This window comes from Antechinus flavipes, chromosome 4 (assembly GCF_016432865.1).
Source record: "Antechinus flavipes isolate AdamAnt ecotype Samford, QLD, Australia chromosome 4, AdamAnt_v2, whole genome shotgun sequence".
Taxonomy (NCBI): Eukaryota; Metazoa; Chordata; class Mammalia; order Dasyuromorphia; family Dasyuridae; genus Antechinus; species Antechinus flavipes.
Window position 1 is genome coordinate 25,254,333 of NC_067401.1, and position 13,465 is coordinate 25,267,797.

At 45.6% G+C, this 13,465-nt stretch overlaps 1 protein-coding gene across 1 annotated transcript in view; it reads right to left on the reverse strand.

Annotated features, from left to right (window-relative positions):
* Nucleotides 1–3,883: 3,883 nt before the first annotated feature.
* Nucleotides 3,884–13,465, reverse strand: part of ULK2 (unc-51 like autophagy activating kinase 2) — a 64,859-nt gene continuing 55,277 nt past the window's right edge. The window contains exons 22-27 of the mRNA XM_051992102.1: nucleotides 13,254–13,462; nucleotides 11,829–12,007; nucleotides 9,172–9,290; nucleotides 8,600–8,757; nucleotides 5,837–5,972; nucleotides 3,884–5,424 (exon numbers count right to left, since the gene is read on the reverse strand). Of these exons, the coding sequence (XP_051848062.1) occupies nucleotides 5,357–5,424; nucleotides 5,837–5,972; nucleotides 8,600–8,757; nucleotides 9,172–9,290; nucleotides 11,829–12,007; nucleotides 13,254–13,462 (869 nt within the window). The 3' untranslated portion in view covers nucleotides 3,884–5,356. The remainder of the gene's footprint in view (nucleotides 5,425–5,836; nucleotides 5,973–8,599; nucleotides 8,758–9,171; nucleotides 9,291–11,828; nucleotides 12,008–13,253; nucleotides 13,463–13,465) is intronic.

The window sequence follows — 13,465 nt, forward strand, 5'->3', positions numbered from 1 at the left end:
GTACAAAACAGAACCTTGTAAAATAGGGGTGAGGATGGTGGGGAGATGTCAGCATGTTGGGAGGTGGAGGAGTCCATCACCAACACTCCAGAAATGCTTTAAAAAATGGGCCAAAATAAAGAAAATCAGCTGGAGACTCTTCGGCCCTGCCCAGCCCCACTTAGAAGGCTGACCAGAATCCCACAGAAGTGCAAAGTGAGAGATCTGTCTCCTAGCAAGAGATGAGACTGACCAGCGTCCCCCGCAGGGCAAGTCAGCGACCCCATCCTCGGCAGCCCAGAGAGCCAGGACAGTGCCCACGGCCTGTGGCCCGACCAGCCCCTAAGCAGCCTGGATTAACCGGGATGGAGAAGCTGTAAGAATCCCAGACGCACATCCAAGAGCTTAGCTGAGCTGTTTCATGTCTAAGGGCTCGAGGTAACTTTTATTTTACTTTACATAAAGCCAGAGTTAAGTACCCAGGGTCACACAGGCTTCTGGGGTTTCTGGCCCCACCCTGGGAGAAGACAGAATGGAAGCAAGAAAGGTGAAGGGACTAGATTCAGCATCTGTTGACTTACTGAAGTTACTTCATATTTAATGCTAATAGTTTGAGTTCACCTTAGTGAATTCTGTTCTAAATGCTGAGTGAATTTGAGCCTTTAGTAAGGGGAATAAGTGAAGTCTCTGAGACTGGATTTGAACTCTGGTTCTCCTAACTCCCAAACGGGCACTCTATCCATCGCCTACCCCATCTAGATCATTCTTTAAAAAGACTCTTAAAAAAAAAAAACATAACTTTGGGGAAGGACAAACCTGCATTGGTGAGGGGAGCATCCTCACTCCTTGGGAACACTTGGGAGTTCTCTCTACCAGTGGAAGCAGAGATTTAGTTCCTATCCTATCCCTATATCCCAATATAAGTGCTTTATGTGTTAATTCTTATACTCACAAAAAAATTAGCACATACTAGCACCATAGAGGTCCACAAAGTGGAAACCATTTGAACAATTATACCTGCAGTTATTGTCTTAATTGCTCTACCCTCCCTCTGCATCCTTTATATAATAGATGAAATCTTTAATCTTTACCTTACAGTCAAAGCTATAGGCCATCAATGGTACTGAAGCTACGCTTATTGGATAGAGAGAAAAAAAAACTGATTTAAATACAAAAGATAAAACATTATAAAAACTGAGTCATCTCATCTTGACAAAGCATTAGAAAAAACTATTTCTTTTGTGACGATTTTCGATATATTTCCCTCCTCATCCAACAATTTTATACTGGCAGGTGCTGGGTGCTGGGGATTCAGAGGCAAAAATCAGTCTGTGTTCTCACGTTCTAGACTAGGGGTTTTCTTTTTTGTTTTGTCACCGTGTACCTGACATTGGGTGGGTGCTAATGGAGGAAGGAATGATGTAGAGGGGGAAATGTGACTGAAGGCCACATAGCCAAGGAAGAGCTCTATGTTCACCTCCCGTGTTCCTTCTCCAAACAACACAAAGTACCCTTGATTTTCCCTGGCAGCAGGACGAGGGCTGGACTTCTGAGCAAAATGTTTGTGTCAGGAGCATCACCTGCGTTGTGGCCGTCTCGGCTGCCCAACAGGAAGCCTTTCTGCTCCAGCCCGTTCCCTGGAGTTCTGCTTCGTGCCCAGCTAATTCTCCTGGCTTCTGCCTTCCCTGCAGAAGCCCAATGGATCTACAGGAAGCAAAGCCAGTCCCTTCTACGAGTCCCTCTTGGCCAGGAGGAGGCAGCTAGGGGCAATTGGCATTGAGAGCACATCCTCCTCCGGTTCTCTTGGAAATCCCCTTTTGTCTGTCTGGGCTCTAAGGAAGTAGCTTGGAAGAACTCCTCAGCGAGCTCTGGCCAGTCTGCCCTGAGACTCTCCCGGGGCAACCACATTCCTGGCAATTCCAGCAACATGTTTTGGGAAGAAGATGAGAAAGATCACTCTGCCTGGAGATCTCGGGCAGTAGCTAGTGATGGCTGCCCTTTATTTGAGGATGGACTCTTCAGGGAGAAAGGAAGGGTTCTTTTCAATAGTTGGTGCAAAATACAATTACTGTCAAAAGCCAGGAGACACTGTAGGTGTAAGGATTTGCGCCTCTCTGGGCAGAGCTCTGACAGCCCATTTCAACTTATAATGTATGAAATCCTTAGAAGCAGCCTTCAGGCTTCCAATATAGAAATATAGATTAATTCCATTCCCTCCCAAACCATAACTCTTTAGCTCATGTTATCTCCACCTGCTTGGGATCCCCAATCTTGTTCTCGTTACTTTTAAAGGCTCAAAAATTCACTCAGCATTTAGAACAGAATTCACTGAACTCAAAATATTAGCATTAAATCGGAAGTAATTTCAATAAATCAGAAGTAATTTCAATAAATCATAGGTGCTGTGATGGTCTCAATCTAGTCCCTTCATCTTTCTTGCTTCTGTTATTTTCTCACAATATGGGGCCAGAAACGCCCAGAAATCTTTTTCTTTCCTTTTTTGTTCTTCTTGGTAGATGGATACTGCCAAGTATTTATCTCAGCCATTAAGGGGGCAGGAACCATGTTCAGAACAAGTCACTCGTGTCCTCTTGCGGCTCTGCAGGCCAGACCCTGAGCAGCTGACTCCAGATGTTAAATATCAGAGCAGGCTGGCTCTGGGGAACCCCTTTATGACCCATAGGTCCCTGCCCCCTTTTCTCCGGAGATTCCCCCCACCAGCCAGAGACCCTGCCAAGCCTTTTATAGCACCCCACCAGCCCCATTCCCTGGTGACTCCTTCATGGCAGGGCTTGGAGGCTCTCCACACTCCTTGGGCCTTATATTTATGTTTCTCTTTGGTGCTTAGCGATCTGGAAAAGGAGAGAAAAATGGGTTCATACCACGAAGCAAAAAAGCTGCTTCTGAAGAGGTTACAATTGTAATTGAATACCATTATACTCCAGTAACCACAAATAGGAGGAATTCAGAGAAACACGGGCAGTCTTGTAAGAACTGATGCAGAGGGAAAGAGCTGAGCCAGAAAACTGTACACAATAATATTAATGAAAATATCACTAAAAAAACCAAAATTCCTAATAGCAGCTACATGGTAGCTATGACCTGCTCTTCCCTCCAGAAACCCAAATAAATTTCTCCCACCCCTCCCCCCAGTACTTGAGAGCCCTCAGGGAGGTGATCCTATAATAAGAAAAATGGTTAAGGGAGATTGGGATGGGGGAGGACATGGTCCATACATGTTGAATTTTAGGGGTTGAGTCCACAAAACCTGGGATAGCAGGAGCCATTAAGGCTGACAAAACGAAGGTGAGAATCCCCAGACAAGCGACGCTGAACTATGTAGGCCAAGGGGACGCCAGACGGTCCCTAACCCTAACCCTAAATTCACTCCCTAGACCCCTTGACTGTTACCAGAGGGAATAGGGAGCCTGGAAGGATGCGGCTGACCAAAGCTTCCCCCAGTCAAAGACAGGGAAAGCTGGAGGAAGAGGCCAGATGGAGGCAAATGTTCTACAAAGCTCCGAGCTGGAGAGGAGGGTGGGCTCCTCATGAGGTTTTAGTCGTCCCTGTGGAATCATGGTTCCCACAGTCGGGAACGTTACAGGATGCTGCAAGAACAATCCCTTGTCCCCTAAGGACAAAATCCTACTACAGCAGGATTTCACCATCCTGTTATCAGGAGGAGGAAAATGGTCTCTCTGGACAGGAAGAGAGGAAGGGTTTCATCTGTCAAAATATGGATAAAAGTGCCTAACTCCTAGAGCATGAGGACCAAATGGAAACATGTGTGAGGTGTTTTGTGAACCCTAGAGATACATAGATAACGTTACACACATACACTATTATCCAGGATGACAAGTAGCTTACCCGTCTGTCAGGAATCAAGTTTTGGAAGAGACCAAACTGCACCTAGAAACCGTTGTCAGTTTTATTTTCCCTTAATATACATTTATACAGGCGCTAATAAAAAGGCTCTCACACAACAGTTCAGTGAGTTATTCCCTAGTTTCCAGAAGAATGCATGCTGTTACAAATGAGAGGTAGAAACACTGTATTAAAGACCTAAAAATACAAACATTATATAAATAAACGTTCAAATTAACTGTTGGAATTTCATACAGATAAATAAGGTAAAAATTACATTACTTTGTCAAAGTAAAGAGAAACTCATGGTTTTCATCAGTACACTAAAACGCTATCGATGCCAGAGCTACTGTACAACTTTGTCAAAGAGTTCAGACCACGTTATCTAAAAGGATTAAAATGATTTTGTTCTGGAGAATGGTTTATTCAAGTATTCAAGCAGTTAAGTAACCAAAACGAAATAAAATACAATATTGGAACCATCTCCAGAGGAGTCTTCAGGTAACTTGCCTAAACACTCCAGGCCTTACTATTTGGTAAGCTGCAAGAACTGAGCTTGAAATGAAAAGTGCCCACCCAGGTGAGGGAGCCCCCACCCCCACAAGAAAAAACGACCCTGATTTTTTTGTTAATTTGATGTATAAACACCACCTCCCTCAAGACCTTGGTTCGGGCCTGGCAGTTCTGGAGAACCCCCTCTCAAATCCCGGCACTGGCTCCAATACAGCCCAAGAAGCCGGAGACGGAGCACCCCGAGACCCCAGGCGCTGATTAATGCACATTCTGCATGCACAACAAAAATGCAACCAAGCCTTGCAGAGGGAAAGCAACAACAACCAGGAACTCCAAACATTTCCATTACTGAAAAAAGTGGTAGCTGTAGACAAACAGGTAAAAAAAAGGCAAAAGATCACATGAAGATAAGTTTGTACAGTCTGTTTAAAATTCTCCTAGAAGTTACATTTGAAATTCCACCAAGGGTTTATTTACAATAAAATGAAACTTTTTTGGAGTTAAGTCCATTGTGCCTTATCTGGTGTTAAAGTAATAGTTCTGCAAAGTCCAATACGATTGCTTTAGTAAATTAGTGCAACGTGAAATCGGTTGGAAGGAGATCGAGCTGTACCACATCAGATCAAATCCAGGACCCCAGATGGGGCGGGGCACAACTTCATCCTTTAAAAGGCATCTTTCCCCTTCTGGACACACGCTCGGCCTGAGCCAATCTTGCCCCAAGAGTCGGAGCTGCCCCTATCCGGGCCAGGGCTTCCCACTTGATGCCTCGGGCATTTCCTGGCAGTCTGAGAGGCAAATTTTTGAAGGAGACTCCCCCTCCAGCAGCATCGGGTCACGCTTACTCAGCTGAGACTGAAACCCAGGGAGAGGAGGGGGCTTCTCCCATGGGCAGATCCTTGCTACAAATACAGCAGGAGTTGGGGGGCCCTTGTTCCTCTCTGCCTCTTTGGTGGACCCCACCTCCCTTGTGTCACTGCTGCTTAATCCAGGGGAGAGGCTATGGCTCATAGACGGTCACCGCCCCATAGCAGAGTGCAGACAGCCTTCTTTCAATACTAGATTTATCTGCAAGCAAAGCCAGAACATTCCCTTTAGGACAGACGTCATCAACCAGGAGAGCCGACCCTCCCTCCCTTGCCCCAACTCGAGACTCCAGGACCCATCACTATTTGCTTGGGGCACCTGCCAACCTTGTTCTAACTCAAGCCCTGAGACGGGCACTGCCTCCTGGGCAACTCCAGCACTGGGGTGCAGAGCCTGGCATGGAGCAGGTGCCTCATGGAATTGGACCGACTGAATCTACCTGGAGGTGCCCTCTTAGTGGAATCTAAGTCCCTTCCCTTCTAGCATTTTCACCAAGACTGTATCGTCTGGTGCCCTGAACATATGCTGTTTTTCCAGTTAATAGCCTCTTCAAAGTTTTGGGGTCAGAGGGGACAATGGTTTTATCAGGATGAAGAGCTGCAGACCCACTTACATTTGTGAACATTTTCAATGTCGGCAGGGTCCTGCAGGATCTTTGTTAAGCCTTCCAGAAGAAGAGCTGCTTTGTGGTAACGATATACAATATCTTCTGTCTGCTGAAACATCTCATCAAGGGCTGCTGACTGCACCTAGACATAGAAGAGAAAAGCAAAACTTTCCAGACTATCCCAAGCAAATAAAATATATTTAAAACAAGACAGCTGTGAGTCTTGGAATTAAAACAAATGCATTTCACATTTTGAGCCAGCAGGAACACCCAAAGTCCAGCTTGGAGGGACTTGTGCAGTGAGACCAGCTAAGTGTGAGAGGGCTGGAGGAGCCTTCTCTCTTTCCCTAACACAAGCGGGGGGCTTTGGCTATGGCACACTGAGGAAAGCAGCAGAATTATGCAATGTGTGGATTAATTTTGCTCAACAAAGATCCCTCCCCCTTCTTTTTTATCTTTTGTTATAAAGGCTGGATCTGTGGAAGAGGATGGAAGGGAAAGGATGAAGAATATTTTTTAAAACTAATCTTAAGAATGTATCCACTGTAGAAATATTATTCCTTTGCCTTTGAATTATGAAATAGGTTTTAAACATATCTGTGGGTAGCTAATAGACCCATTATGATTTAGATATCTAAATTAGAGATCTCTAAACTAATTACATTTAGATCTTTTAATTATAATGAACCAAGAGTTGCTCTGTACAATTAGTCTTTCATGTTGTAAGGAAGCAAAAATTACCTGAAACAGGCTGGAGAAGAGGGTTATCTCCTGATGGTGAGAAACTTACCACAAAATCTTACTTTTAAGTTTTGTTCTTTTTTTCCTTTTCTAACATTGTCAACATCTCCATTTCAACATATATTTTTGGTTACGGTGATCATATAATCTTTCATATTAAAACCAGGCAATTAGAAAAGTGACTTATTTTGTTTCTATACTTCAGTAATCTGAAAACAAAATCTGAGCCTGTAAATTTCTGCTAAGTCTAGATAAGTCAAAGCATGTGTTTTGTTAATGGCTTTATCACGGCCAAACTACTTAAAATGCAGAAAATGTTTGTCATAAAAGTAACAAGCCATCGTTTCAAACTGAACAGTCAGGTCAAGAAGCCAGTACTAAGTGCCTACTATGTGCTAGAGACTGTCCTAAGCCTTGGGATTCAAAGAGAAAAGAGCCTCTGCTCTCAAGGAATTCAGTGTTAAGGGCAACATCCTGATTGGCGCTGGGATGGAGCGTGGCAAAGTGAACAGCCTGGCTCCCTCCTCTAGACAATAAGCTCAAAAGCCATAGACAGTAACCTGGGAGAAGTCTCAGAGAAGGTACTAAGGCAAGGGGGCCAAGGATGGCGCTTCAGAGTAAATGAGAGGGCTGGGTCCTGGGGCACACGGGGAGGCCTCCCAACGCTAAGCAGGACTGTCTGATCCTGGAGGGAAAAGTGTGAGGGACATGGTCCATACTTGGACATCCAAGAGAGGGAGACACCGGGGGCACGACATGTAAATGAGAGGACAGAGGACGACATCTTTGAGGGCAATGGGTAAGGGACTAAGGCAGGAAGGCCAGTTTGGAGGAGACACCCTAAGGGCTGGACAATAAAATAAGAACCCGAGGCCTCAGAGACAGATAGGAGACCAATCTGTGGCAGCCAGTTAGACCATAAGAGAAATATTATAAAGGGAGAAAAAGGGGATTCCAATCACAAGTGGGGGACACCTTCCTCCCCCCAGGGAGAGGGCGCGACCTAGACAAAGCTCCAGAAAAGGAGGCTGAGGTTCAACAAACAGAAAGCCTGGAAAAGGAGGAAGATGGAAGCTAGACTGCAGAGAGTAAGGCCTAGAGACGGCCTTCTCAAGGAGCTTAGCCACAAAAACAGGGAGGGGACAGGAATCAGATTGAGGGTTTGGGTGGGGAGAGATACTGTGCTTGGAAGCAGTCAGTGGATGAGGAGACCAGAGGACAGAGATGGGAGGACCAGAAGGTCCTCAGCTGAGCCAGTTTGGGGAAGGGGAGATGGAGGGCCAAAGGGAAGCAGTGCAGGCCCAGAGGGCAGGGGGCTGCACTGAGACATGCACCTGGGCGGAGATGCTCCCAAGGATGCAACTGTGGATCCATTGGAGCAACCCTACAACACTGCACATCTTTCCTAAGGTCAGAGCCGAGCAGGTCCCTTCTCTGTTCAAGGCTCCCACCCCCACTTTTCCCTATCTCTCCCCTTCCCAGGGACCTTGCTAGGCCACCCTGTGGCCTCTGGCTCCTTCTTTTTCCTAGAAGGTCCTCCTTTCTATTCTGCCTATGAAAATACTATCTGTGCTTCAAAACCACTTCTGATGCTGTCCCTTCCACGAAGCCTTTTCTGATTCTCCGAACAGCAAATGATTTTTCCTACTGTGGACCATGTAACCCTTCTAGCTGGGGCTGTTGGAACCCCCCAATAGACTGTAAGTATCATTAAAGTAGGAATTGCCTTCTTTCATCTGGATAATTCCTAATGCCAAGAGTACCTCTGTATGTATCAAGTGTACTTCTTGAAGTCAATGTACAAATTATATTAATGATCAGGCAACAAAAGCTTTTAGATTTATTCTATTACAAAGTCATCAGACTCGGGGTAAAGACAATCCTCTCCATTCTTCTTAAAGGAAGAAATGGTGCTGAAGAGATGACCGATACATGTCAACAGGCTACCTTCAAAGGCAGAAGCCCCAGAGATCCTCGTCCATTCCCATGTAAACCCCACAAAGGGCAAAACTGCCAAGGATCACTTACCATTTCTACAGCACAATTATAGATGAGTTTCTCTGCAGTCACACTATTGATCTCATCAATGAATCTTTGCTTGTCAGAGAAGAAGCGATTCAGTTTTTCTGTAAGTTTCTTGCACATGGCGATACAGAATTTATATCTCTCATTCAGATTTTTGACAACTGGAAAAGTTAAGATATGGCACAAATTTATCAGTATTAGAAATGGAAAAGATCCCGTGATTTGCCTCTTCCTACTCCATTACCCTAAATTAAGATCGATCTTAGAAAACGTGATTAAAAAAATCCATTTCCCTCCTAAGGTTTTCTCTTGATTAAAATAACTAACACTTTTTTCTCTATCTCCTGCACAGTGGATATTCTTTCCTTTTTTTTTTTCCTTGGCTGAGGCAATTGGGGTTAAGTGACTTGCCTAGGGTCACACAGAGACCAGATTTGAACTTGGGTCCTCCTGACTTCAGGAGTCCACTGTGCACCTACCTCCCCTACTATTTCCTTTCTTAACTCCCATAAACCCTTACTGGAACAAGTAAGTCACCGACACTACTCGGTGATGCCCGTGGCAGAGCTCCATACCTTGTTTGACAGCCGTGGATGGGTTCAGCTTCCCTGATTTGATCTGGGCTTTGGCAAGATGCAAAGATGAGGCAAGCAGCTGCGCCGCCTTCATGTATAACACGAGTTGTTCTACTTGTCTAGAGGAGACAGGGATGCCAAGTGTAAACATCAGACCCCTCGAGGACGACTCGCCAGCCTTCTGAAGGTGGAATGGAACGTTCCCAAGCCCGACCACCTACCCCTCAGGAAATCAGAAACGCCAACAGGACAGAAGTCTCTGCCCCCAAAGGCGGGGCGTCCTACCCCCTAACCTAGACCTGTGCTTGAGTGGCTGCTGGGCTGCCAACAGGTCCCTTCCAATGAATATCTGTGGACAGAGCAGCTGCAGAAACAGGAGTGAGGGTCCCATCAACAGCGCCCTCTCTGGCTGACACAGACCCAGAGAGAGAGACAAGTGAGCATGAGCGTCATGAGTTCAAGGAGGTACCGAGGATGGAGGCCTGGGTCAGACACTAGTATTAGCCGTGTTCTAACACAAAAGAACTCATCACAATTTAAAACTCACACAGAGCAAAGTGTGCATTTTACTATTAAATGTCCAACAATTATTTGTAAACTAAACGTTAAAGTTCCAAGTTGAGATACACATAAAGGCAAATGTCAATCATGGGACACAAATGAAATGTGAACTTGTCTTTTTGGGAGAACAGTATTTGGGAAAGAGCCTGGGGGGAGGGGACAAAAGGTGTGTTTCTGAGGATGCATCATGGGACTTCCTTCCCCCAGCTCAGCTTTTGTCAGCTTTTCCCTTCCATTCTCGGGGACCAGGGACAAAGTGGCGAGTGCCACCTCAACTCCCTCTCAAAGCACCACAGCAAAAAGGCCACAAGCTCGGGTCTCAGTCTCTATCCTCAAAGCAGGGCCCAAGGTGGGGAGAACTGCCCCGGGACCAGACTGTTCAGTGCTGTCCCTCGCCTCAGCTCGGAGCCCAGCTTCCCTGCAGGTGTTCCTTGTCCCTTGGCTGCCAGCAGCCAAAGTCCACTCTTCAAAGTCCACTCATCAAACTTGGCAAGATGGCCAAGTCGCCCCCGCCTGACCTCAGCATGCTCCCGCTGCACACATCTGCACACATCTATCATGCAGTGTAAACTTCTTTATCACTTTCTCCTATAGCCTCAGCCCTTCACACAGTGTCTGCCACATAGTGGGTGCTTAAGAGTTTGCTGACAGATTTTTCCCATCCTTGGGGACCACGTGCATGAGGTCAGAGAAAGAGACATTTTAGAGATATCTTCCTGCAGATAACACTTTGGAAGCTACAAAAAGGCAATTTTCAAAGAAAGCTAAGCTGCCAACAGTCATACAAAGGCTACAAACTGATCACTAAGAAATTCAAATGAAAACTGGCAGAAATGACCGAGGAGGCTGGAGGAGGATGCTGACAGTTATGCGCTGGGCAACCTGTTCTGGAAAACAATTTGCAATTGTTACAAAATAGGTCCCTTAAATGATACAACTTTCTAGGAAAGAAGGAAAGAATCCATATACTCAAAACAGTCACAGTGTTTGCAACAGCAACAAACTGGAAGAAAGATAGGGCTCCACAAAGTGGTCAGTCAACAAGAACGTATTAATTGGAAGCTTGCTTTCCCTGCTGGGTCCTGGACTAAGCAAAAAGGAAACAAAGAAAGGCCTCTTGGGCAGGTAGGGTTGGAACAGCCTTGAAGGAAGTCAGAGTGTAATGGACAACAATGCATCCTAAGTAACTAAAAAAGAAATAGAGAGAGCTGGGCAGACTGAAATCAGCCCACTGGGCCCCCTGTAGAGACGTGGAGTAGGAGCAGTGTGGGAGACTGTGCTCATTTATTATTATTTTTTAAATAGCTTTTTATCAACAAAACATATGCATGGGTAATTTTTCAGCATTGAACTTTGCAAAATCTTCTGTTCCAACTTTTCCCCTCCTTCCCCCCACCCTCCCCTCCAGATAGCAGGTAGTCCTATACATGTTAAATAGGTTAAAGTATGTGTTAAATACAATATATGTATACATATCCATAGTTATTTTGCTTGTATGGCCATAAAAAGGGAAAAAAGTGGGACAAGCTCCTTTTATTTTTGCGTCTTGGTACCAAGAGGATTCTCCCTCTTTCAAAGTATTAAAAAAACTGCTCCCCCCACACTCAGATGCCCACAAAGAACATTGGGCTCTGTCTTTTTGTAGCAACAAGACACCTCACAGACTCTTCTCCTCTCACCTGACTACAGGTAGAGGGGCAGTTTTTAACTTATAGTAAATTTAATGAAACTTCTTTTAAATGTAACAAAGTTTTAAACAATGTCATCTTTGCTCACTGAATGTTCACAGTGCTGTTCAAAATAAAAAAAGGTTTTTTAAATAAGAAAAGACACGGCAGGACAGGCCAAGTCAGCCTAGAGAGGGCAACAGGAAAAGCAAGAAGGCCCCCAGGATGAAGGTACCTGGTCTGCAGGGCCCCTTAAGGCCCATTCAAATCCAAGTCCCACCTAACAGCCTGGGCACAATGAAGTTAAAACAGAACAGGGATTCTGCACCTCCTGGCCCTGTCCTCCCCTCCCCCCCCCCCTCCTATGAAGTCTGCTGTGACAGAAGAAAATGGAACAAAGGGTGTTTCCCCAGGAATGGAAGCACCTACCCCCAGTCTTTGCTCAGCTGGCTTATCTGATCCACCACCACGCTCTCCTGGATCTGGTACAGGGACACGGCCGATGTGCACAGCTCGGGGTTCCCTCCCCTAATGGCCGTCAGATCTAGGACGCACTCGGTGAACGTCAGCATTGTGTTCAGATGGCGCAACGTGTCTGTGTGCTCCCTCTGTGGGGAAGAGGAGGGTGTCTCTTAGCTTCAGCCCCAAGGAAAGAGCCTCCTCCTGTGTAGGCAAGCTCTCGCCACAGGAGAGTCACCCATTCACTAGCAGTTAAAAGATCAATTTTAACTTTCCAAAGGTGAAGGATAAAGGTGACACGTCTGCTGCTGTTGTACTGCTGTACGGTGAGATTCCAGGTTCCTGAGCAACTACAGCTCTCAGCCCCAAATATGAGCTGAAAATGAGCATTTGTTCAAATCAACAAAGCAGTTATGGGAGGGCCAGAGGGACAAAAACAAAACAGTCTCTGCTCCCAGCAAACTCACACTCTCCTCTCCGTGAAAAGGAGGCAGTTTCAAGAAATAACATTCCATGGTCCTTCATTTTAAAGCTCATCTGGACCTTTTAAAATCAGGTCAAGGTTTTCCGTACTGAACAACATCAATTTCAAAGGTTAATTTCGTCTTCCTGTGCTCTTCAGGGAGCATCACGGCCTCCCTCAAGACACAGATGTGGTTTAGCATGACTTAACTGACTTCAAATATGGTCCAAATGGCAAAAGATGGCTGGACAGGCTGTCTGGATCACAGCAAAGAAACACGCTTTGGTTTAGCTTTCCCCTAATCCTGTATTGGCAGGGAAACAATATACAAGAAGGGCCACAAGACGGGGACAAAGGAATAAGCCGCCTGACAACAAAAAGAAACCCCATATGACCTACTGGCTCCAGGCAGCTGCCTCCAAGATGGAGGGCAGAGGTTGGTGCTGGGGGCCAGCCCAATGGACCCTGGGGCGGGGGAAAGTGTCCCCTCGTCTAGCCCTGGGAAAGAAGTGAGCTGAAAGCTCTGGGTTTTGATAGGCTTTACTGAGTACAGAGAACAGCTCCCTTTGGCTACAACAGGGATTCAGGAGGGGCTTGCATGAGTAGGCTAGTCTCTAGCAACATGGAGAGTTTTCTCATTTTTAACAATTCTAAGAACAAACTGTGAACGTAAGTAAATTTTTTTGGTGTTGACCCTCCTTGGGTATTCCCTAGATAACTAAGAGCAGCTTAGTTACAGCCTTCTGGTGATGTTTCCCATTAGCTCTAGCTTTTAGTAAAGAAGGTCACATCTACTTTATTCAGAAAAGATTAAAACAATTTTTTTTGGATGAAAAAGAAAAAGGAAGAAAGTTTCTAAGTGTGATTTAGTGGTGCCTTTTCAAATTTGTTATAAATATGACATTAAAATGCCCAAATCTCTTTTTTACTACCTCCATGAGAGTTTCTTCTGGAAGTTCTGGAGCTTCAAAAGTGATAAAGCCTTCCAAGCTGGGAGGCGATGTCCCATAAGGTGCATACTTCAGGCTTGGTGCTGCCTCTGCTCCCGGAGGAGAAGAGCCCATATAAATGCCAGGAGGAGAGCCCATATAGACACGGCCACTAGTAGAGCAGAGAGACCCTCCAGAACTGTTTGATCCAACTA